This window comes from Eupeodes corollae, chromosome 1, assembly GCF_945859685.1.
Source record: "Eupeodes corollae chromosome 1, idEupCoro1.1, whole genome shotgun sequence".
NCBI classification, from domain to species: Eukaryota; Metazoa; Arthropoda; class Insecta; order Diptera; family Syrphidae; genus Eupeodes; species Eupeodes corollae.
Genome location: NC_079147.1, coordinates 137,467,311 through 137,491,256, shown reverse-complemented (window position 1 = coordinate 137,491,256; position 23,946 = coordinate 137,467,311). Strand labels below are relative to the sequence as shown.

The following is a 23,946-nucleotide window of genomic DNA, read 5'->3' as shown; positions in this document are numbered from 1 at the left end:
TACGGCGCTAAATGGTGGACGATATAGCTAAAAAGCGGGAATTGATACTGGGCACTTTCGGGAGAAAAATCCTTTCGCAGATATTCATTTCTATATGCGAAAAGAACGAATAGAGGAGCAGATTCAAATGCGAATTGTACGATCTGGATAAAGATGTCTATGTACTCTAAAGAGTTAAAACAGGCCGAGTCGAATGAACACCAACACCCATTGACCGGGCAGTTACTTACGCAAGAACGCTTGGTCTCTACGACTAGAAAAAGCTTGCATGGGACCGAAAACGATGGAAGAATGCAATATCTCAGGCCGAGACTCTCTATGGATCAGCAGCCCGATAAGTAAGAAAGTAGGTAAGCTAAGTCGCCATCATTATTTCGCTTGAACATTATGTTCAGTGCTTTCTATTGATGATGATACATACGCGTCAATGAGCCAGGACAGAGCATTAATGGCAAATAATTTTTATAAGACAATTGAAGTTCTGTTTTTAAATGGACTTTAGCTTAAAATTCTAATAAAATACTTTCTAAAACTCTTTTGGCAAACTTCTAAATCTTCGTCTAGACCAAAAACAAGCAAAACACGCTTAAAATACTGTGAAGCATGTTTCTTCGTTGATTAAGAATCTACTGAATTTAAAACTAACCAATATTTTTCAACTTAAAAAAAATACATTGAAATATTGAACAAGGACAAAACATAACCAAAATAAAAATAAGCATAACAGCGAAACAACAAAAAACAACTAAAAACAATTTTTAATAGTTGTTGATTATTATTTACTTTTTTTTATAAATTAATTAGCATTCCGTATATAGTGCCGTCGCCCTACCCCTGCTGCTGCCTTCACTATACACCGTTTTTCGGACTGTCGTTGGTTGTTGCACAGCAGGAGTGCCACCATATGGAGTCTTCATATTGCTGACCAACTCAAGGATCACATTCTTTTTCGTTGTGGTTTTTGTTGAATTGAAAATAAAAATTAAAACAAAAACAAAAAATCCATCCAAATGATAATTATACCTGCAATACTTTATAGCAGTTCCAACCATCAGCAAAAGTGTTTCCCAAGAGTGAGCAACATTGAATACACCTAAAGCAAAAGGTCCTGTCTACCATATGCCACACCACACCATACAGAGCCACATATGATATGCATACTGCACAACACACACACACACAAAAGAATAGATATGATCCTTATATTCCTCTACCTATATGTTTCAGTTATAATAACGGTCAATAGACATAATAATAAGAGAGGCTACTTAGTGCCGCGGGTGCGAGTAAGGGGTAGACAAATTATACTTTATGCTTCGCTGTGCACTATGATATCTGCTTGATGGTCTATGGTCAAGGGAAAGTATTTTGTCATCTGGACTTGGTATGAACTTATATAAAACTCCTTGCGTGGGATAAGATTCTATATGGGGGGCGAATAGGCCAAGAAAATTGGCATACATTGGCGCTTGCTTTAAGAGTGTCTTAACATTATTCCTACCAACCTACCAACATAATACAAAAGCAAACAGACTTTTTGTGAATGCGATTTACACCTGACCCAGTAAACTTAAAATCGACACGGTAGGTAGTACCTTACCTTCTTGCCGCCGCGTCGTCGGTCGTCGCGTCGCTCGTCGGCATTATTTTTGTTTTGGTTTTGTTTTAATTTTTATTTTTTGTCTTGTATATTCGATGATTCGCCTCGTATGCGAACACGCTACTTTGCGTTTTATGCGCTCATTGTGGCTAGTCTGTCCGTGCGTCACACACATACCAACACACACGTGCCTCCGCAGCCGCGCCGACATTGATTCAAAAGTGTGCGCCTTTTTTTGCAAAAATTGACATGACATTACAAAAGTGAATGAACTGAACTCAACTGACTTCAAACTTCAATGAGCGACCGAGAGAGAGTCTTGAATTGAGCGCCTCTTCAACTTTGCACTACATAATATCTATCTGGGTTCTAGTGTGATGGTGGCTTGCCCTGGCCTGATGATAAGACTAAAGCCGAAACACGCTATATGGTGTTACGTTTTACATGGAATGCAATCCTTTGGCTAACGCACCAAGGAAACAAGAACCACGTACACGCACACATTACGGATATATGTAAGTATGTGGGGTTATGCCCCAACACGAACAAGATAGAAAACAACTATCTGAGCGCCTATATCGTGATTCGTCGTCGTGCCTAAACATAGAACAGTTTTCTGAGATTTCATTATAAATAAAAATGTACTTACGTATAGATACTTTGTTGCTGTATTTTATAAGGTTCGCGTGCTTTTTGTTTATAAACATTTCAATCTAAGTATAGATACATGAGTATAAGTACACTTTGTTGCCCGCAATAACCGATTAAAATGACGATTGTAAGTATGAAAACTATATTGTCGCTTGCAACTTACATATATAGGGAAGGTATAGCCGTGATTTTATAACAACTTTACAATCAAATTGTCACACGATATGAGTATTTGTGTTGATGAACAATTTAGTTTAAAATAAAATCTGAATGTGCTAAAACCCCCGACTAAGTAGAATTAAAATACTCTGGAACTAACAACACCACCGTGTGCCGGTTTGCTATTTATCATAGACCCATTAAGCTTTAGTCCTTTTGACAAACATTATAACCACATACGTACCTACTGTTTTCAGAAGCGCTTATTTGAAAAAGTATGAATGCAATTTCAAACCAATGAAATTAGCAGTTCAGTCACACGCACGCATTTGTTTCACAAAATGAAGTTATAATTGTGTAATTGATTTTCATAAAGACTTGTTTAACTGTGAAAATGCTTTCCCAAAACAAATGCAAGAATTGAATTTCCGGCAAATGCAGGAAACCCCATTCGGTGCGTCAACTCCAAAAATGTTGGAGTAATTCTCACCATAGTAGACAAAAAATAACAAGTTTATTATCGGCAATTTTTACGAATCCAGAAAAACTGTATAATGAAAACCGTTCGTAATGCAAAATTGTATGAGATTTTCCACTACGAACGGATTTCATGATACAGTTTTTCGGGATTCGTGAAAATCTCCGATTACGATGGAATTCATGATAGGGCTGATTAGTTGTGAGATGAAGCCCCGTCAGTGAAACAACGGGTTGGTCGAAGTGTAGAAAATATCGGCTTCCGTTGAAAACGATCCAAATCAGTCAATTCTAAGGCATTTTCAAGAATTGGGCATCACTAAGACCACATTATGGCGTATTTTAGCGAAAAGAAGCCGAAAATTGAAGCCGATGTACCATTTGAAGCGACGTACATTTTCTTCGCCAAATCATCTTCGGTGTAAAATGTCATATTTGGCTATTTGGCATTATTGGTCCACATTTGCTTCATGAATCAACTCTTCATTCTCAAAAAAAAAGTTTAATGCGGATTTGATGCCGGCGGAGGCGTTATGGGGCGTCACGTTACTGTGATGGTCGCCGATACCGCACCATATTATTACCAATTATTTGTGTTATTGGAAGAAATTGACTTGGACTACATGTAAGTCCAGTGGATGATGCCATACAAGCCACACAGCATATCTTATAAGCGATTTATTGACGAGAAAGTTTAATAAGCGTGTTATCTCTTTGGAACTTAGTTTAACAAGCCTACGAGCGTTAGAATCACTCCATTCTTCCTCTTAAACAATTCAACCGTAATACCCGTACTGCTAGGAATGCCCATCAGTTTACCCTATACCCCAATTTCGGACGTACCTACTTTAAGTACAGAGATTATTTCTTTAGCCGCACTAAGCGAATGTGGAATGCTTTACCAGGCCCGATATTTGCCACTCATTACAATGTGCAGACTTTCAAAACCAATGTGCATCGGTTTCTCCTTTCTAATCCTATCCTCCTTTCCTAATTGCTCGCACTGTGTTTATTCATTATAAGGGTATTCATAACTCGGTTAGTGCTCGCATAATATAAAAAAAAAAACTAAGAGGCATCGTTGAATTCGAAATTACTGCCATTTCGGCCGATTAACGTGGCCTAGTCAAGATGCGTCCTTGTGAACGTAGTTAAGTTCAATTCATAAATGTATTTAATGTACGCCGACCATAAAGTTTTCGCAAAAACAAATGTCAAGTCCTCATTGGAAAACCCTTTATTAGGTACCAGTTTAGTTTCTAAATAAAGGAAATTCTTTCTGTAGTTTCCAATTTCAAGTTCGAATATCTTACACGAATTCCAAGAAAATGTGTTTGTTGAGCCTATTAACCTTTATTGAAAATAATTTAAATTTCTTATTCATCTCCATGTATTACCATAGACATAAGTTATACCTACTGTTACATGGGCAACATTGATTGAGCGGTACTCTAGTTCTGATCTACCTTTTGAGCTCATCCATGGTGGTTAAAACTGACAAAATCAATTGTTGTCATTATCCAATTATATTTTATTCACGAATAAAGTTAATTTATATTTCGCATTTTTATTTTTGATTAAAATTTTTAAATAATGCATATTTTAGCGCTACCTCAAAGTGAAGGCTAATTTTTGATGATTCAGTGTTCTCCCAACACTAAATTAAATTTGGAGGAAACTAAACATAAAATTAAAACAAAATATTCATCCCACTAATTTATATGGTAATAAATTAATAACTCTTCTTAAATTGTATTTTTAATTATTTTGATTTAAATTTGTTTTCATCTTTTTAACGTCTGACGCAGTTATGATGTTTTTGCTTGAACCTGTTCTGACATATTTCATGAACCTGCACTCTGCAATACACTACTCGGCTCTATCATTTTTCTGGTTAAAAAACTTATAATTTTGAACAAATTAACGTTGGTTGGCTTGTAAAAGAAGGCAATGTTTTGAGAATGCAATCAGTATATGAAATCATCATTTATTGAATTTAACTTTAAGATTGCATTCATTAGTTAAACATAAAAAGTGGGTCTTAAAATTTTGCAATCACAAATCATTTAACTTAAATCAATTGATTGCAATCATTTGAGACTTCATGCATTCTCTGCATTCATAGTAAACTGTTTGCATTCTTTGTCCTTGCGGTCACTTGAAGTCTATGCATTCTTTTGCAATCATAATCTAATTTTCACTCCGGACTTGAACTCCGAAAAATATAAAGATGTTGATACCAACTTTTTGCAAAATAACAAACAAATGTTACAGTATAACAACTTAGGCGAGTCAGCTTACAAAAACAAAACTATTTTAAGTAAGTTTTAACAATTAAATAATTATAAAAAAAAAATTATACCGACGCGCAGAAAACTCAAAGATCGATTTTATGACGTTTAAAATTAAAGTTAAAAGCAAGATTTGAATTTGTTATCTTTATCTTTATCTCAAATCCATCGAGCCGAAAATATCAAACGTATAAACACGTCTTAAATGAAAAAAAAAATGGAAATTGATTTCGATACTCGAATAAAACTCAAATCTTAAATCTTTATTTGCGGGAGTCTACTGCGGATATTTTATTTGTTATTCATATAACGGCTTATCCATTTTTCCGTCTTAAAGGTATAGGGCTGAAATTCGACATCTGTCATTTTTTTTCTTAATTGAAAGTGGGTTGTTAAACTATCGCACAAAACATGAAAATTGTTACAAAAATGGTGGTTCTGGCACAGCCACATATCGTGCTTTAAGAGTAGATTATGGTCGTCCAACTCAAGCGATTATCAAAATTGTAAAGAAATTTGAAAAGACGGGATTAGTTTCGCTCGTACCATTGAAAACATCGCTCCTTTAAAAGTGAAAGTACTGCCGAATGCCGATTTTGATTCCTCGTCGTTTTCTAGAACTAGGACTGTCTTAGTGTCTTAGGACACATTATGGCGTGTATTAGATTTGGATCAAGCTCTACATCAATATAAAGTCCAGCTCACACAAAAACTTAAGCTAGCTGACCATTCACAACGTCGTAGATACGTCGAATGGGTGCTTGAACAACAAAAATTTCTTCAGCGACGAAGCCCCTTTCTCACTCGGTAAGTATGTTAATAAACAAAATCTTTGGGGTTCTGAGAATCCTCAAGTAATTGAAAAGAGGCATCCGTCATCCACGTTCTCAAAAAGTGCGCTCTTTGGCCCGGAGGTATGATTGGATACTTCTTCGAAAACTACGATGGAACGACTGTCACCGTCAATTTGGAGCGTTATGGTCATATGAAAACCAAACTTTTATTGCCTGCTATTGAAGAATACGACTTGGAGAATATGTGGTTCCAACAAGACGATGCCAAATGCCACACAAAAATTAAAAAAGTAATTTAGTCCATGAAGAACCAGGGCCTATAGTGACTTACAACTCTCAACCATTCCCTTTTGCGAGTAATGTTGTCAGAGATGGAAGGGACCCACAGTTTATGTGCCGAATCTGAACGGCTAATATCAGAAAGCACTTTTCATCACAAGAAATACTCTTGGAGGATTTGTCAATTCCTCGCAAGAGGCAGTACCCAAATGCCACACAACTCGAGCGAATATTTAAATATTTTACAATTTGCATTTTATAAAATTAAGTAAATATTTCCATTTCCACTTATGATTGAATTTAACTATGTACATAATGTAAAAACAAATCACTGAAGTTGTAAATATTTGGACGTCTTGAGAAAATAGCCAATAATAGCTATCTATACTTAAATTATAATGTGTAATATAGTTAATCAAAAAAGGTAACTGACATCCAGCAGCCATATTTGACAGAATTTTTGCATTTTGACAACATGAGTGCTAAAACGGTTCGCCTTACACCAACGGACATTCATATCGTCGCTGTTATGTATCATGCATTTACTGTTCCACTTCTATCTGCCATCCGAGTCTATATTTTACCTTATAGATTAGGTATAACGTGTACTGACTGACCAGTTCAGTGCCAGTTATCTGTCTATCTGGCTGGCTTTGGCTGTCTGTCATCTTATGAATAATTGTGCGCACTCATGTGGTGCAGTCGTGTAGGTAGGTGACAACTCTAATTACAGGTGTGGATTTCCACTACATAATATACACAGAGTACCTCTATACCTACCTTTATCAAGCTTGTTGGCTAATTTGAAGAGAGGGAATTTTCCTTACTATACCTAACTCTGCATCTGCATACAAAAATTCTCAATGGGTTGCACCATCGACTCTGCGCACTGTCCTCATATCTACTTTACATCGCAAAAAAATTATTATATGAACATGAAAATGCATTAAAAAATATAAAAAATAAAAAAAAACTGCAACAAAAAAGGTTAAAAGTATCTTTTTCGTGAAATTCTTTATTTTTAGCTCAGATAGTTTTTGTTTCGTCCAGATAACACAAGTATATGGCTATTGACATAATTGCAGACGGCAGAGAGCAAAGGATAACAGAGAATATTTATTGTGGGCAGCCAAGCAATTACTCCCATTACAGAACCCTTTAAGTGCGGTCCTCTCATTTATAATTATTGCAAAGCGCGCTTGAAATAAAATGATTGCGATTTGCAAATGATCAGATGGCGACGCGGCCGACAACGGAAAAATGGTAGTCGATGAGTGCAATGTTCAATGAACATCAAATTCCATGATGTAAATAGTTATAATAAGTCTTTTACTCTTGCATACCGACATAGTATGTAGGTATAGTAATGTTAGTCATTGGTACATATTTGAAAATTAATTTAAAAGTCTGCCATGAAATACAGGATTTTAAGAACTTGGTTTATAGAAACTAAGGATGGTATGATAGCAATGGCAATGTCACTGAGTTCTACCTTAACAGACTGCACCATTCATCTACAACGTTTTTTACACCACCGAATCAAGGGAATCTGTTAGATTCCCCTGATTTGAAAGGCGCAGAGATTACTTTTATATTTAAAGATAAATTTAATTGTTGTATAACTTTACACCTCAACAAAAGTTGAATCGAAAGATTAAAAATAAGTTAGTTTTCTACGTTAGGTTGTTAGTTATGTTTGAGCAGAGAATTGCCAGGTATGTCCAACAATGGTTTACTCAAAAAAAATGTCATTGTGACTTTTAAAACTAGGTCACCAAGAATTTGTTTGCTTTGAAACCGAGCGGGGATTTGAATATCTAAAATTCTCAATTATTATTATAGTTACTGAAATTTCTTTTAAAATTGCGTCCTGTTTTTCTTTATCAATGGTAAAATTAAATTATACAAGGATTTCACTTTTGCTAAGGAAAATACAAAAACCATAGTTTTGTCCGAACAGTTCTAAAATAAACACCTCAGTAAAAGCGATGAATTTATGTAATAAATTGAATTAATTTGTTTTGTTGCTTATTTTTGGTATCCTTACATATTTACTTTTCAGAATTTTGTAACAGTTTATAAAAACTGAAATAATTTTTGTGAGCTTAAGAAACAAATGTTTGATGTTTAATATTTGACGTTTAACCCAATGAATTAAAAGGGTGTTCACGCAAAATTTTGTGTATTGTGTAATTTTTAACACTATTTTTAAACTTATGTACATAATCAAAGTGCTACACAAATAAAATGTTGAATTATACTTTTGAACTAAGGCTGAACAAATGACAATTTTCGGTGACAATTACATTGAACGAGTTGACAAACTGTTGGAACAATCTCCAATGTTGTAAATGTCGGTTAAATCTTGAGGGCTGATGTTAAATGTGAACCACGCCTATACGTCAAGTTTTTTCCTGCATTTTATTTGACATTTATCAATTTTAAATCGGGTCTGTAGGAGATGACAAAAATTATGCTCGTACAGTTCGTACTGCAGAAAATATTGCTGCTGTTCGCGATAGTGTGGCTGAAGAGCCTTCAGCTCAACTCATCGTCGTGCCCAAAGATTACACCTCTTACGTTCGTCCTTGATGAACATTATGCATAACAAACTGTAATTAATTCAAGAACTATTAAGCCTCTTAACCATTTCAAGCGTCGTCAATGATCAGAATGATGGCAAGAAATGGCAACAGTGGATTATCAATTTTCGAAGAAAATCATCTTCAGTAATGAGGCACTTCTTCACATGTTACTGTGAATGGTGTTCGCTATCGTGAGATGATAACAAAGTTTTTAAGGGTCGAATTGGAAGATATGGATGTGGATGGTATGTAGTTTCCACAGGACGGTGCTACTGGCCACAGAGCAAACGAAACAATGATTCTTTAGCGCGTTAAGTGATAGCGATGTCAATTAGCTTCCACGATAATATGATTTGACATCATGCACTTCTCTCTTTGGGGTTATTTGAAAAAATGGTGTACGTCGATAAGCCAGCAGCAATTCAAGATGAGTCGGCACATTAACGACATAGAATCTCAATTATGTCATCCAAAATTTGAACGCCGAAGTCAATATTTTTTTCCATACATTATTGAACCAAACCAATATTATCATACTATAAAGAAATGACAATAATTTCCTAAATAATTTGTATTTTATTCAAAATAAACTTCGGCCCTAAAAATTTAACCACCCTTTATGAGTTGTTTCTTGGAGGTGTGAGAGAACTTTTTTCAAAAAATTGCTATAAAAAAGGAATATCGAATATCTTGTGAACGGGTGGTCTAAATTGTTTTGTCGATGGGCACCCATGATGTGTTGGGCAAAAACAATATTGGAATAGTTTTTTTGTGGGTGTTATAAAAGTCTAATAGCTTTTGAACTAACAGTGAATAAACGACCATTTTTGATGAGAATTATGTACATACATATATTGGGCGAGTGGACAAACAGTTCCGATCAATTTCAATGTTCTAAAATTATTTTCGGTGGTTTTAATAGACTCATAGTTTTGAGTTTCAAAACTTATTTAAAAAAAAATAATGTTGTAGCTTTTGAACTTCGGGAGAACAAATAAATTTTGTTGTTGGATTACAAAGTTTTATCTGTGGATAAAGAAATACAACCAATCCCAATGGTCTAAGTTAATTTTTTGGAAGCTAGACTTTTTTTTAAATTGGAGAATGGAGGGGGTGTTCTTATAATTAAAAAAAAATTATATTTATATTTTTGGAAACTATAGGATGGACGCATACAAATTTTTGGTGGACGGTCAAAAGAAACTGGTGGACAAACAAACCTACTTTATCCGATCATCCCGAATTCTGAAGGAAAGGCGACTTTTTCTATAAAAAAGTAAATAGCTTTTTTTACGGGGATGGACAAAAGATCTTATTGGATGGATAGACGTGAATAAACGGTAGGTAAAACAATAAACAAAGTAAAGTCCATTCTTTAGGGCCTCTCACCCAAGCACATACATACATGTATTCGCTCCAGGTTCAAGTATGTTGCCTCTTTGAAAGAGCGCAACTGTGTTACCGAAAACTTGATGGTTCTTAAACTTTTTCGTCGAACTTTGTTTGCAAATAATTTTAAGCAACTTGTCACTTTATCCTCAACTACTTAGCAAGTGTCGAAAACGTTGTCCATCAAAAACAGATGAAAACATGGAATTATACAAAAGAGAAACGTATGCAAATTATACAAAATTTTTACTGTCGAAGTCGTTGACCGCAAATTTAATATGTTTGTATATTTTAAGAGACGAAAATAAATGTTGGCAACATTGGTGGAGTAGCCGTATCAAAAAAAGGCGACAAATGTTTTCTTTCTTTTCAATATCTCAAATTGTTTGTGTTTTATTTAAAAGAAAACAATAGTCTAGTTCCCATTGGAGTTCCCTTTATTTGTATTCTCCTAATCTAGGCAAAAATCTAGAAAAAAATATCAAAAATGGTGTAAACATAAAAATTCTAAATCAATTTTATTTTAAACTCGGATGTTCTTCTTTTTTTTAGTTTTTCAAAACAATATTCTAATTGACAAGTATACAAGCAAATCGACAGTTAACACACCAAAAGGATTCTCTCGAAAATATAACAAATAACTCACATCCCATCAGCCCACGTCATTTTCTTTCCTCATACAATATACAGGAACCTACAGATAGATCACGTTTATCCTGCTTACAATGTACGTGCATTCCCGATAATCGATACCAAAATTATTAGTTCGCTGCCATAACTACAACATTTTTCTTTCCTTTTTCACTTTTTTTTTTCGTTTCAAGTCCTCGCTCACAAAACAGGGAATTCCTTATTCCATATATGTTTATGTTTTATGTTGTATGGCAGTGGCAGTGGCAGGGTACTTGGGCACAAATGGGCACTTAACGCCAATTGCCTCTTTCTCAGTAGGCCAAATGTATGCACTTTAACGCAACCAATTGTGCTCTTTCCCATCTTCGTCTTAGTTCCTGGCCTGGTCTGGCCTGCGCCTTTCATTATTTCAATCCAACTACCTACCAACAGCTGGAGGCACAATCAACGCGTGTTTATATACTTGCAACGGCAACAGTAGCAGTCAGCGCAAATGCATTCGAAATTAAATTCTAATCAAATTTTTGCACGCAATGTAAATATTTGAGTGGAGAACCACTCAAATTGAGCAATGATAACGGCCGGCAATGGTAATAAATCGAACATAACGATGAGTCCTATTTCCCCCCCCTATACGCGAATTCAAAGTATAGAAAGGATTCCTGTATCGATATACTTATACATACATTGTATACATACAAGTAATAAGGGAATCTAAATAATACCAGTAGAACAATGTATAGACTGTCCAATGTCCAGGAGCAAAAAGGTGCCACTAGATCATTAATTTCACACAGAAAGGCCGAACAAAAAAGCTTACAAAAAAATGTCATCGTCAACACTTCTGACACACAGGGCCAGGATAAGTCATCAAAAGTCACCGGCAAAGGCAACGACAACGACAGCGACAAGTCGAGGACGCGCTTTGTCGTTCATATACCCATACACTATATACATCAGTAAAAGAAATAAGAGTATCCCCGGTGTAAGATGTCCCAACAAAACACACATTGTACCTTTATTGCGGACGCGCCACAGCCGGTGTGGCGCACAGCACAGATTGATTGATGAACGCGAAGGCAGGCGATAGCGCCAGCAGGTGGTCGCATTGCCATGGCACTCCTGTGGCAACCATATAAGGTCGGCTAATGATTGAAATGCTTCAATCTATCTGGCTGGCTGGCACTGGCTCTGGTTCTGGCCGTGGAACGAAGACCAGGCCGAGGACGATGACGAAGACGAAGAGAGGATTAGGTATAATATAGACAGTATTGGGTGGCTTCTTATATTATGTGAGCCACCCTGTGGTGGATGAAATGAGGATTATTTGTAACATTTTAATCATAAAAACGAACTTACCTTTTGCCGTTGCGTCGACGCCGCTTTGTGGCATAAACGGTGCCCAGCTGGCTCATTGCGAGGGCGCTGCTGTTAGTTATTGTCGCCGCCGTTTTGCCTGATTTTAAGGGTTTCCTTGTTTCTTGGATTCAATACTATAAACTTGATGATATTTTTAGTGTTTGGTTTTATTTCGCCAAGATCATTTTGTTTACTTATAATTTTACTATATTTTGTTTTGTTTTTGTCATTTGTTTAAAAAATTACACATGTGCAGGTATTTGTTTCACTCGTGAAAAATATACTAAAAAATAAGGAGTTGTTTAGATTTAAAAGTTCATTCAAGTCAATTGAGAGCTCCCGTTGAAAGAAACAACTAAGATTAAGGTTTTTTTAAGACTCTTTTTTAAAATTCTTGGTAAATTTAATTTATTTTTATAAATGTACAATAATTTAGACAAACATAAAAAATATTAGATATACAAAAAAGACTCGCCAAATTTAAGGGAGTTGGATTCAAATTCAATTCGTTTATCCTGGATTATGGAAATGTTGCACTTCCGTCTAATTCAAAAAAGTTCTTTGATTTGCAGAAATAAGTTGTTAGAAATCAGTATGGTAATAAATTTAATTATATTAAAAAAAATCTAGACTTTTGTCAATTAAACAACTAAAGGTTCAATATTTAAAAAAATAAGTCAATACATTTCAATAAAAAAAGAGGCTGGAGTACGACTAACAATGATAACGTCCCATCCCATCTGTCGATTTGTTCAAAATTTTAACAAAATGTTAATAACACTATTTAGTGAGAAATACAAACATTTTAAGTCAATATCTTTCTTTTTTCCTCAAAGCTTTTGAGTAGATAAGCATTTCTTATACGTTTTTTATTGTTTTTGGGTGTTGAAAAAAGTAACAATATTTTGCATTTGATATAAATAAAAACTAAGAAAAACTATTTTTATCAATTTTAGTAGCATTTTTTGAAAGTTTGTATTTATTATGTGCACAAATACAGATTGGAATGGATTTTCTAAAAATATTATTTTCTGTTAACAACAAAATTTAACACAGAATACCTTTATTTATTCACGAGATATCCAGAACATCAATTTTGTGTTGTATTTTTCGTTGATTTTAATTTTTATGAAAAAAACTGATTGTTGATGTTTTGTAAAGAAATTACTGAATGTTGAAAACACCATTTTTATAAGATGGAGTTAGTTTGAAGCCAATATCTTTTGTTTTTGAAAAGACTCAAAAGTCGAAAATCAATTTTTCAAACTTTTAGTAATATTTAAAAAAAGAAACTGTCACTTTGATTTTTCTCAAAATTTTACCAGATTCTTCGTTGCATATTCATATTGTTGTTGGTAAAATATTTTGAACAGTTTTTTTTTAATTAAAATTATCATTTAAAAATGATACTAGATTAGCAGTACGTCATATTACATAACGTACAATTTATTGAAGTCGCTTGCGTTATTGGTACGGGAGATATTTTGGGTCAACATTGCAATTGCTATATAGTGAAAGAACTATCCATTAATTTTTTTTTGAAGACACCTTGAAACGTCGAGAAAGGTCAAAATTTTCAATTCCAACAATTAGACGAATTACAATAGTTATCTATGGAAACTTAAAAAAAGAAATGAATGAAAAGTTTCAAAGAGTTGTGAAATAAAATTTTCTGAATAAAAACTTTTCATTAAAAAAACACATAGTTTTTCCAAGCAGGGGGTTACATCCCTCACTGTTTGCACGACGTTATAAAACTTTTTACTATATGGTTTATTGGCTAACACATTATTTTACCCACCTAAAAGTGCCGAAAATAATTGTTTTAGGCTTATAGATTTTAACTCTACAATTACTCGCTTTAACAACGCATTGTTTGAATTCATTAAATAAATTTGGTTTTGAAAGATAAGTTTACTGATCGTGTTTTTTCTCGAAGACATGATTACAAATGCTCACCAAGATCTTATATATTCTACACGTCACTTCAAATATATGATCTGCATTAATGCTCCACAATCGAATCAAGACTTTTAAGATTCTTGCACTTAAACTTACACTATAAACTCCTCCACTTTTGTTTTAAATTAAAGATACAGATATTATAATGTAAGGGGCTGTTTTTTAGATTTTTTTTCAATCTGGCAATACTTTTTTCTGACAGCTGTCACTTGATTTATGCTCAGTTCGTTTTGGCCATATTCCTTTAAAGCGTTTGCAAATCGTGTAAAATTAAGCTCGAGACGATTGACACCTTGGAAGAGAATATTCAGAGCATTATACGGCTGACATACGGCCCCACTTGCTGCAAGAAGTAGTTAAAAATTTTTCTTTCGTCTGAAATTTACTTGAGTCAGCCTCGGGCCCACTTGCCCGAAAACATTTTTAAGGCATAATTGCAAGCATTTATCATTAATTCTTTTATTTATCCTTGAAAACCATATATGTATGTACGTATAAAAACAATCTTTATTTCTTTGAAAAACATTATTTATAAACGACTGAATTTATTGATATTTGATTTTGATTTAATATTTTAAAATACCTACAAATTTAGTTTCATTTGACATTTAAATTTCATCATGATGCTGTGAAATATTTATCAAATATTCGAATTTATGGAGTGTATATAATAGGTCCGTTCGCGTACCCTCCTAAAACAGTCTAATTTTACTTAAAAATACGAAATTTAACCAAATCCTGTTCGCGTACTCAAAAATTTCGAAATTTTTCGTTAAAGAAGCGCTCAGAAATTTCTTTGGGCTGATTAGTGAAAATTGTCAAATTTGTTAGAAATTCAAATAAATATGTAAAATAAATTGCTCGCTTTTGCTATCAGTTATAAAATTTAAAAACAAATTTTCAAAGACCAGCAACAAGACATTAATATTGTTCTAAAAATTTGTTGTTTTCCCGTTCGCTTACTTTTTTGTAGTTTTTTTTTTGGTGAGAGAATTTTACCCCCACTTTTTAAAATATCTCTTTTTACGAATAGTACAGAAAGTATGCGAATAGACCTAATAAGTTTACCTGAAAACTTTTCTGAAATTTGAATTTTGTGCCTAAATATTGTAGTGAAGTTATAAAAACAGGATACATAAGCTTTTTATATCATAGTCGTTGTCCTTTATATTTGCAATTTACTGTTACTAAAAGGTACCAATTTTGTACCACTTTGAAAACTGAAATTACCCGGCGGCGTTAACCTATCTTTTTCTAATCGAGTGTACGGAAACAATCCGTTTCCGTTCAGGGCAAAAGTTTCAATTGATTTTGTACCGATTGAAGTATTGTCGAAACATACGTGTGTGAAACAGGCCTTAATGTCAAGAGTGCAGTTGGACCTACGCTATTTCTTATGTTTTGCTTGAATTTGCATCGTTTTTAATAAGTAATTCTAATTTATTTAATTTGAGAAATGATACTAGACGGATCTTTTAAACATGGTATCACACATGGTAACTAAGAAATTGAATACAAAAAAATGCTGAAGTGTTATTTTGAGATGATTCAAGTTTGTGTTCAAAGTACCCCACTTAACTCTTAGTGTCCACATTGGAATCATTTTAACGTTTAAGCATTTTACCCGCTCCTATAGAAAAGTTTAGCAGAAATGTAGTACATTTTTTAAACAAGCAATGAATTGATTTTTTTGGATTTTGTTTAAGTTACAGATTGGTAAAATTCAGAAAACAATAAAATAATTATGTCATTGCAAATTGAAAAGTTTTTCTAACCCGAATTCGTTTTGAAGATTGAGTTTCTGCGACATTTTGGAAACGAAGTTGATTGCTACCATTAGGCTAAACTTGGAATTGTTTCTTTTGTTTACTTTTTCTAAGTGACGATCTCAAGAAATCACAAGATACTTAAGAGTAAAGATAGCGACTTCTTAACAAATCTCTATATCTTCATTGCAAAAAATCGAACAAATCTTGTAAGTCGAAATATTATAAGCCACCTTTTGGCATTTTCTACGATTTCTAGAAAATTGAAAGCATTGCTATACACTGAAATTTACGAAGCCAAACAATTTAACCATAAGTCGCGCTGATATGGTAAAAAGGCATAAACATACGACTGAAGTCACACATCAACAACCACTTGACAGAAGATTGATGGTGATTTACACTGCTTTACATTTTGAAATATGCATAAAAGGAAGATGAAAGATATTGAAATTTAACACATTAGTTGGATAGAGATAGTAGACCGAAATTGCCGATGTCTTCATAATTATAGACGCGTAAACATCAAACCACTATAAAATATACAAGATTTTCAAAAATTAAGAGTATTAGAAGTGAAAAATGATTTCTATTTTAAATTTTTACATCGCCGTCGGCGTTTTATCTATGGATAACATGATTCTGTACAAGCTTGTGTTCGCTTTTCTTGTATACGACGATACAAAAAATGTATGGAAATGGTGCGCTTTGGATACAAAAGGTTAAAGTTTACACGGAACAAAATCGTACGTACTTAAACAGAACGGACGAATCCGAAAATTTTACAATATGCAACTTTGATGACGAGCTGTGCAATCTAGCACTTTTTTCGAATATTAAAAAATCTAAATTAAAGATCTTCCGCTTGAAACATATTTTTACCAAAGCAAATAATTGTGTATTTTGACATGTATAATTCATTCTATAGTTGATTCGAATTGACAGTTCATTGTTCATTAATGATTTCGAGTTGTGTTCAGTGAATTGTTTTAAAAAACAGTAAAATGAAAACGTTTATTATGTGTTCCTATACCTCCTAGCTACTTACTGTTTACTTTCAACAAATTGGTTTTGCGAAACATTCGAACAATTTTAGACAGACAAAATACACAATGGAGAGTTTCGATATGTTGCAGGCACTTTTAATATTGTTAAATTTTGGGATGGAGGGGACCTACAGTTGTTATTCCAAATCCGACGGATAATTTGAGAAAGCACTCTTCATGACAAGGAATAGCACTTAGAGGATGGATTATTCCACGTATAAGAGGACAAAAAATTAGGTGGCACTGGCAGACATTGAACCCAGGACCATCAAACCACGGGTACTACAATCAATACTGCTTCAAATTAAGAAGCTCCAACAAAAAAATAGCAATAGCCGAATTTGAATATAATTCAGTTTAAGCGATTACCTGTACAAACTTTAATAACTTTTTCGGAAAAAAAATTGGTTGGATCAATGCGAATGTTGATAAATAACTTGCAATTATAGTGACATCTCATCCTAGTTCAAACATCAAACAGCTATTCTTTAAATTAATAACTACCTACCGAACTGTACCTAATATTTAATGGATAGTGACTCTTAACGTCAAGAAATAACTTGATTCTAACTTTTAACGTAAGCTTTTATGGGTACATGGAAATAGGTAAAATTAATCAGCAAAATTACTTGAGAGTCCAGTGACATAAGACTACAAAAGACAACAAGTGTTTAATAAATAAATTAGGTGGCCCAATAGTCCGTGAAGAACCACGGCCTAGTGACTTACAACTCTCAACCATTCCTGTGTGCGAGACATGCTATCCGATATAGAAGGGACCTACAGTCTAAATGCCGAATCCGAACGGCTAATTTGAGAAAGCACTTTTTCTTACAAGAATTACTCTTTGAGGATTTGTCAATTCCTCACAAGAGGTAATATCCATGAAAAAAGTTAGGTGGCATAGGCAGGGATTAAACCCAAGACCCCTTGCATGACAGTCCAACGCACTAACTATCACGCTACGGGTACAAGTTTTATAAAATCTTGTGTAAGTTATTAACCGCCAAAATTCAAGAAAGCACCTTCTTCAAGACTATAGGTATCTCATTTTCTATACCTCAAATAGTGTAAACACCGTAAACCAAAATTGTGACAAAGAGTACATCTTTTCTCTCAATTACGAAACATCATTTGAAGCTAGTGATACCATTTTATAATTGACGCCCCATTAATATGGTGTTCAAAATCTTCCCTTGGCAAAAAGTGCTTTTTAGTTAGTAGTTGTCTATATTTTTGAGTATTAATTTAATTTCGGAAAATTGGTAAGCGATGCACAATTTCTGATGTAATCCATCACGAAACAGTATGGAAAAATAATTGGAAACTAATTTTTGGAAAATCGTAAGCCCCACAATTTTGGTGAAGGAGTTAATACGATTGGACCTACAGAAACGGAAAAAATAACGAAAATCACCTTTTTCGCGACTCTTGGCGGTGTACAACCGAAGACACGGTAACGATATTTTATGAGATGTTTTAAAAAATGTTAAGAACACCAAACGAAACTATGAACACATTTCCATATTTCATTTTGAGGTATACTCGTATAACCCTTTATTTCACTGCATTAAGAATGAGGTATTGCACTACAAGATTTGAACAACTTTTATTGAACTTAGAATTGTTTTGAATTCTAGGTCTTTTGGTACATCACAACTCGAATACTGAAGATCCTTTTACAATACAGCTTAATGAAACTATAGTTACGAATGAAACACACAACGTTTTATCTAATTTTTACCTCAAGTGATGTATAGTCTTTACGTTATAACTAAGTAGATACCAATTATAGTTCTATAAACAAAATCTCAACAGGAGCTCCCTTCTTTATACCTAATCTTTTTTTAAATGGTAGATTTAGGTAGTTGTATGGTTTTATCCTTTTTTTTAATGTGACAAAACATTTAATTCAAATTGAACTTCACCTCTTAATAGTTTCTTTTATTTCAATTCGCATCGACACTACCGTTGGTTTTTGTTAACCTCTATTAATATTACTTTTAAAACAAAACAAAAAAAGATTGATTAAAAATCCAATTAAGATTGAATACCGGTAAACTGAAGTTCAAAACAACAAAAAAAAATCATACAACACACAAAACACAACAACACCTCATCAATGGAACATAAACCGCACTATTCTATACTAATTGCACGCACTCACGCAAACGACACGCAATCTAAGGATCAATTGATCCTCTCGCCGCTCATTGATGATATTGCACGTAACGTAAACTAACAACACGGATGACATGACATTTTGTCATCACAGCTAGGTAGGTATAACGGCATCAGGTATCCATGCGTGTATGTGTATGTAAACTATAACCTCTCGAAATGTAAGGCTTAACATGCACTTCAAATTCACACACAGAAAACACGAATTGCATTTAGGAATTAGAGAACACGGTTCAGCTTTACGTAGCGTATACAAATGTCACGCAGAAATATCCTTTTTGTTTCTTAAAATTTTTAAATCGCGTCGGTTATTCAATCCCGTTACCGTTTAACTCTCCTTATGTCAGGAGATATGAAATTGGTAGTATCCTGTTTTTGAACTAACAAATATTTTAGAGGGAGCCAACAAATAAATTATTAATAACTGTAACAGATGCAAAAGCGAATGAATCGGATCGGGACTCGGTAGTCGTTAGAAACAACAACAACAATAGATATACAAATAAAACAAAATTAGTTACACGCGAATGACCAACGGACCTCGTATAGTTTAGTATTATAAGCCAGGCTAACTCTTTGAGAATCCAACAAGAACTAAAATGGGAAAACCAGTCCTGCAAGCCATGGGCGAGTTTCATTTTACACAATTCCTGTTGTTTGTCCGTCCTCCTGGTCCGGTTGTTGTATGTTTTAGTTGTGTTTGTTTGAACAATCGCCCAGGTACCAGGAGCTATTGTCAGACAAGGAAAGATGATTCGTTTTTGGTGGTTGTACCTATGTATACCATAAGCGGGAGTTGAATAGAAGCCAATCTCATTACTTGTAGGAGGTAACCAATTGACTGGAAGGTTGGAAATAATACAGACACTTGCTATGAAATGGAATTGAAACAAAGCTTATTGGAAGAAAATGGTTGCCGGTATTGTTTTATTACAGTTGATAAAGGGAGACAACTAGTTTTGTTTTTGGTATTGTTTGTTTTGTTTTATATTTGATATTCTCAAGGGGTTGGGTCTTGCAGAGGTTATTAGAAAAGCTTTTAGAAGCACTTGTATTTTAAAGAGACAATATTTCTTATAAGATAAAGAGGATATGTTTTTGTTTAAATCTGACTGACATTTGAGTGGAAAGTGAAAGTTTCCAATAGGAATGAGTTCGGTTTTGGGATTGTTTACATTTGGAAATGTCAAATAAAAATTCCATCATCACTCTTTTTAGGTAAAATTCTTTGTAATTTAATTTTACGCAATTGGCTTTGATAGTTGATCCAAGGTAAGACTATAAACCGGCAAGCAGGCCATCAAACGCAAATGCTTACCCCATGGTTCAACTACATCACGTTGTAAGGTACCTACACTTCATATAGTAAAACTAAAGTTATAAGTTGGATGCATAGTGTGGATGGCATGTCACGCATGTGCGGTGCACATCAGTTATTTTTGTTTGCTGTATGACGTCAATTTGTGTTTGCGTGATAGATAAATGTGGTAAAGTAGGTACCTACTTACCTACCTATCCACTCACAAGAAGTTATAAGCTTATTTTTAAGATATGTGTCCAGTTTCCCCCTCAGGATAAGAATGCAGAAAACAACATGAGACTAAGACGAAGACGATTAGAATGCGGTTGGCGGTTCGCGTACATTTCAAGACACTATCGCTATATTATCGTTCGAAAATGTCAGCACAATAACTGACATTGTGACATTACTTTTGAATATGGAAAGATGTGAACCCATTACGACCGTTTGCACATAACTTTTTCGCTATGCCTACATATAAAACATTAATTGAATTATATAATTATCAAAATAAAAACGGAATAAGAATTATGGGTCTTTATTATTTCTGGATTATTTTCTTTTCTTATGGTGTTAAGTAGAGCGATTGAGGATATCGAGATAGAAAAACAAACATACATATACTTAAAACAATTTCAAACCAATAAAAGGCATCAGGTGTTATCTATGAAGATAGTCTAACCTTTTCCACATCACGAAGAGTTATTCATTGTCGATGGTTTATTTTAAATTTGATGTAACTATACGTATCTACGTCCGTAAGTAAGTGATACATTTTTCCGTCGGTCATATCTTAAAAGTAATACTTTTTATTTTACATTTAAGAACCTTCAAAATGTTTTACTTTCAAAAATTGGAGTGGATGATTTTTTTACTACCAAAGCATAGCAATTACAAAAAAAGTCCAAAATTGTTATAAATGTTAAAGAAATTCAAGAAACAGCTTAATTGAAAAAAATATTTGTCACTTCGAGTGTTACTTTTAGATTTTGACACCTTTTCAGCGTAGGGACACCAGGACACAACTTTTCAAAAATTTGTCGATTTCTAACCTTTTTATAAATCAACAACTCCTTTAAGAATAGTCAATGGAACAATAAATTCTTTTCATTAAGACTTACATTTTGAAATATTATCAAGTAATATGTGATCGTGTTGGAAAATAAGATTTCGACTAAAATATATCGCGACCAAAAACAGGGCCCTTATTATGAAATACGAAACGAACGGCAGAAAAAACGAAACCCAGAAAAACGAAACTCATGGGGAAGAGCGATTATGAGAAACGAAAATGGAATCAAGAAAATGTTGCCAGCCAAAAATGAAAAGTGGTATTTTTTTTTAAATGCAACTAACTTCACACCTATTTACAAATGTCAAATTGTGAATGTTGGAAAAGTTTTAAGTTTAAATTTGATTTGATTTCGGTTCGGTAAAATGTTTTTTCATTGCGATTACTTTCTTGAAAGCGAAGATGAATCTGAATCCGAAGGAGAAATGCGTGTAACAAGGGCACTCTTAAGAGATTCATCCGACCCAATGAGCCTTTCAAGTTCCACGTAAGTAAATGAAAATCCTTTTGTTCATGCTGTATTTAAGTAAATTCCTAAAATATTTTCAAGGTTCAAGCAACTTTTTCGTCTGAACAAGGAAGCGTTTAAATATGTATTGGATGAGATTGATCCACACCTTCCAAGTTTTAATTCTACATATATACCAAATGTATTGAAATTAGCTGCAACACTTCGGTTTCTGGCAGAGGGTGGATATCAAAGAGGAACCGGCCAGGATTTCCTTGTTAGTATGGCACAACCAACTTTATCGGTCACTCTAGCAAAAATATTGCCAATAATGGAAAATATTCTGTGCCCAAAATTTATATCATTTGCAATGACGGAAGACGAAAAAACTGCAAGTAAACAACATTTTTATGAGAAATATAGTTTTCCTGGCATTATCGGGTGTGTAGATGGTACGCACATTAAAATTATAAGACCAGTATTAAATGAGCACCTTTACTTTAATAGAAAAGGTGACCATAGTATAAATGCAATGATCGTAAGTACCACCCACTTTAATTGATACAATTTTCCAAAAGCATTCTCTTCTATTATAATTTTTCTTAATTGTCAAAGGTCTGTGACTACAAAATGAGAATACGAGCAATTGATGCGCGGTATGGAGGAGCCTCCCATGACTCATTTGTGTTTAGTTTAAGCGCCTATCGCAGACACCTTGTTCAAAAATGGAATGATGGTGATAGGAGAAGTTGGTTATTGGGTACGTACATACATAAATGCTTAATTCATTCAAACCGTTTGATGTGTTTTAATTTTTGTAGGTGATTCTGGGTACACATTGGAACCGTGGATGATGACACCCTACAGGACTGCACAAGAAGGTGGCCAAGAAGAACATTTTAACACGATCCATTCCAAATGTAGGAATATTGTTGAAAGGACGATAGGCGTTTTGAAATCGAGGTTCAGAAGCATTCTCGGAGCAAGGCAACTCCATTATTCACCCGAAAAAGCTATCCAAATTACAAATGTTTGTGCTGCTTTGCACAATATTTGCAAAAAGTTTGCTGTACCAGACTTCCCGGTCATGGAAAACAATGAGGAAGGAGAGGAGAGTGAACTTGTAGCTAGTGATTTGAATCAATTTTCGAACATAGCAACAGAAATACGAAACCAAATTAAAGACGTTTTGTAAACAAAATAAAACTATTTAATTCAGTCATTGTATGCAAGTAGGTACATAGGTGTATCTGTGATCACAAAATTGATAAATATTAATGTAAGAAAATAAATTAAGAAAGTAAATAAACATAAAATAAACTCTTCTTAAAAAAAAAAATAAAAACTTCACAAAACTAAAACAAATTAACTTAATAAATAAACTTAATAACCTTACATGCAAGTTAAGTTATTCACTACTACTTGAGTGTTCATCATTTTTTGAAATGGGGTTGTAGTATTTCGTATTCATTTCCATTTTATCTTGTTTGGTTGTGGTTCCTCATTCTCAATGTTTTCAAGTTGTGGTTGAGGGTCTTCGATTAAAGTTATGAGGTAATCCTGATCATCAGCATCTTCCATCAATATATTAACAGTGGTGCTGCTACCGGCCGTCACTTCAATGTTTGGGCTATTTCCATTCGGATCACCAAATTGCTTTCCTATTTGTTTTCCTGAAACGGCCTCATTTAGGTCAAGGATCGAAATAATAGTTTTTTCGTTATCAGACAATTTTTTCTGCTTGCCCCCTGTACCGCTGAGATGGACCAAATTGTCTCGCATTTTTCTCTTCAGATTATATCTATAATCTTTCCACACGTTTTTCCAACCCTCTGTTGTTTTTTCTGGAGGGCCACACGCGTTTAATTTAGCAGCTAAGTTATTCCAAAGATTTTTGGCTTTCGATTTAGCTTGGCTCGTCGGCAAATAATTTTTAGCAATATTTGGATTACTT

At 34.0% G+C, this 23,946-nt stretch overlaps 2 protein-coding genes across 3 annotated transcripts in view; one reads left to right on the top strand and one right to left on the bottom strand.

Moving 5' to 3' along the window:
- The window catches only part of LOC129943239 (uncharacterized), a 129,861-nt gene extending 110,087 nt beyond the window's left edge, over positions 1–19,774 (bottom strand). The window contains exons 1-2 of one of the 2 annotated variants that reach the window (XM_056052542.1): positions 18,920–19,774; positions 12,218–12,500 (exon numbers count right to left, since the gene is read on the bottom strand). In XM_056052542.1, the coding sequence (XP_055908517.1) occupies positions 12,218–12,273 (56 nt within the window). In that variant the 5' untranslated portion in view covers positions 12,274–12,500; positions 18,920–19,774. The remainder of the gene's footprint in view (positions 1–12,217; positions 12,501–18,919) is intronic. The other variant, XM_056052543.1, reaches the window with a different exon arrangement.
- Positions 19,775–21,830: 2,056 nt separating this feature from the next.
- Positions 21,831–23,450, top strand: LOC129939997 (putative nuclease HARBI1). Its single transcript, XM_056048212.1, has 4 exons — positions 21,831–22,031; positions 22,095–22,530; positions 22,608–22,752; positions 22,814–23,450. The coding sequence occupies exons 1-4, from the start codon at positions 21,910–21,912 to the stop codon at positions 23,185–23,187; spliced, it is 1,077 nt and encodes a 358-aa protein (XP_055904187.1). The 5' UTR covers positions 21,831–21,909; the 3' UTR covers positions 23,188–23,450.
- The last annotated feature ends 496 nt before the right edge of the window (positions 23,451–23,946 follow it).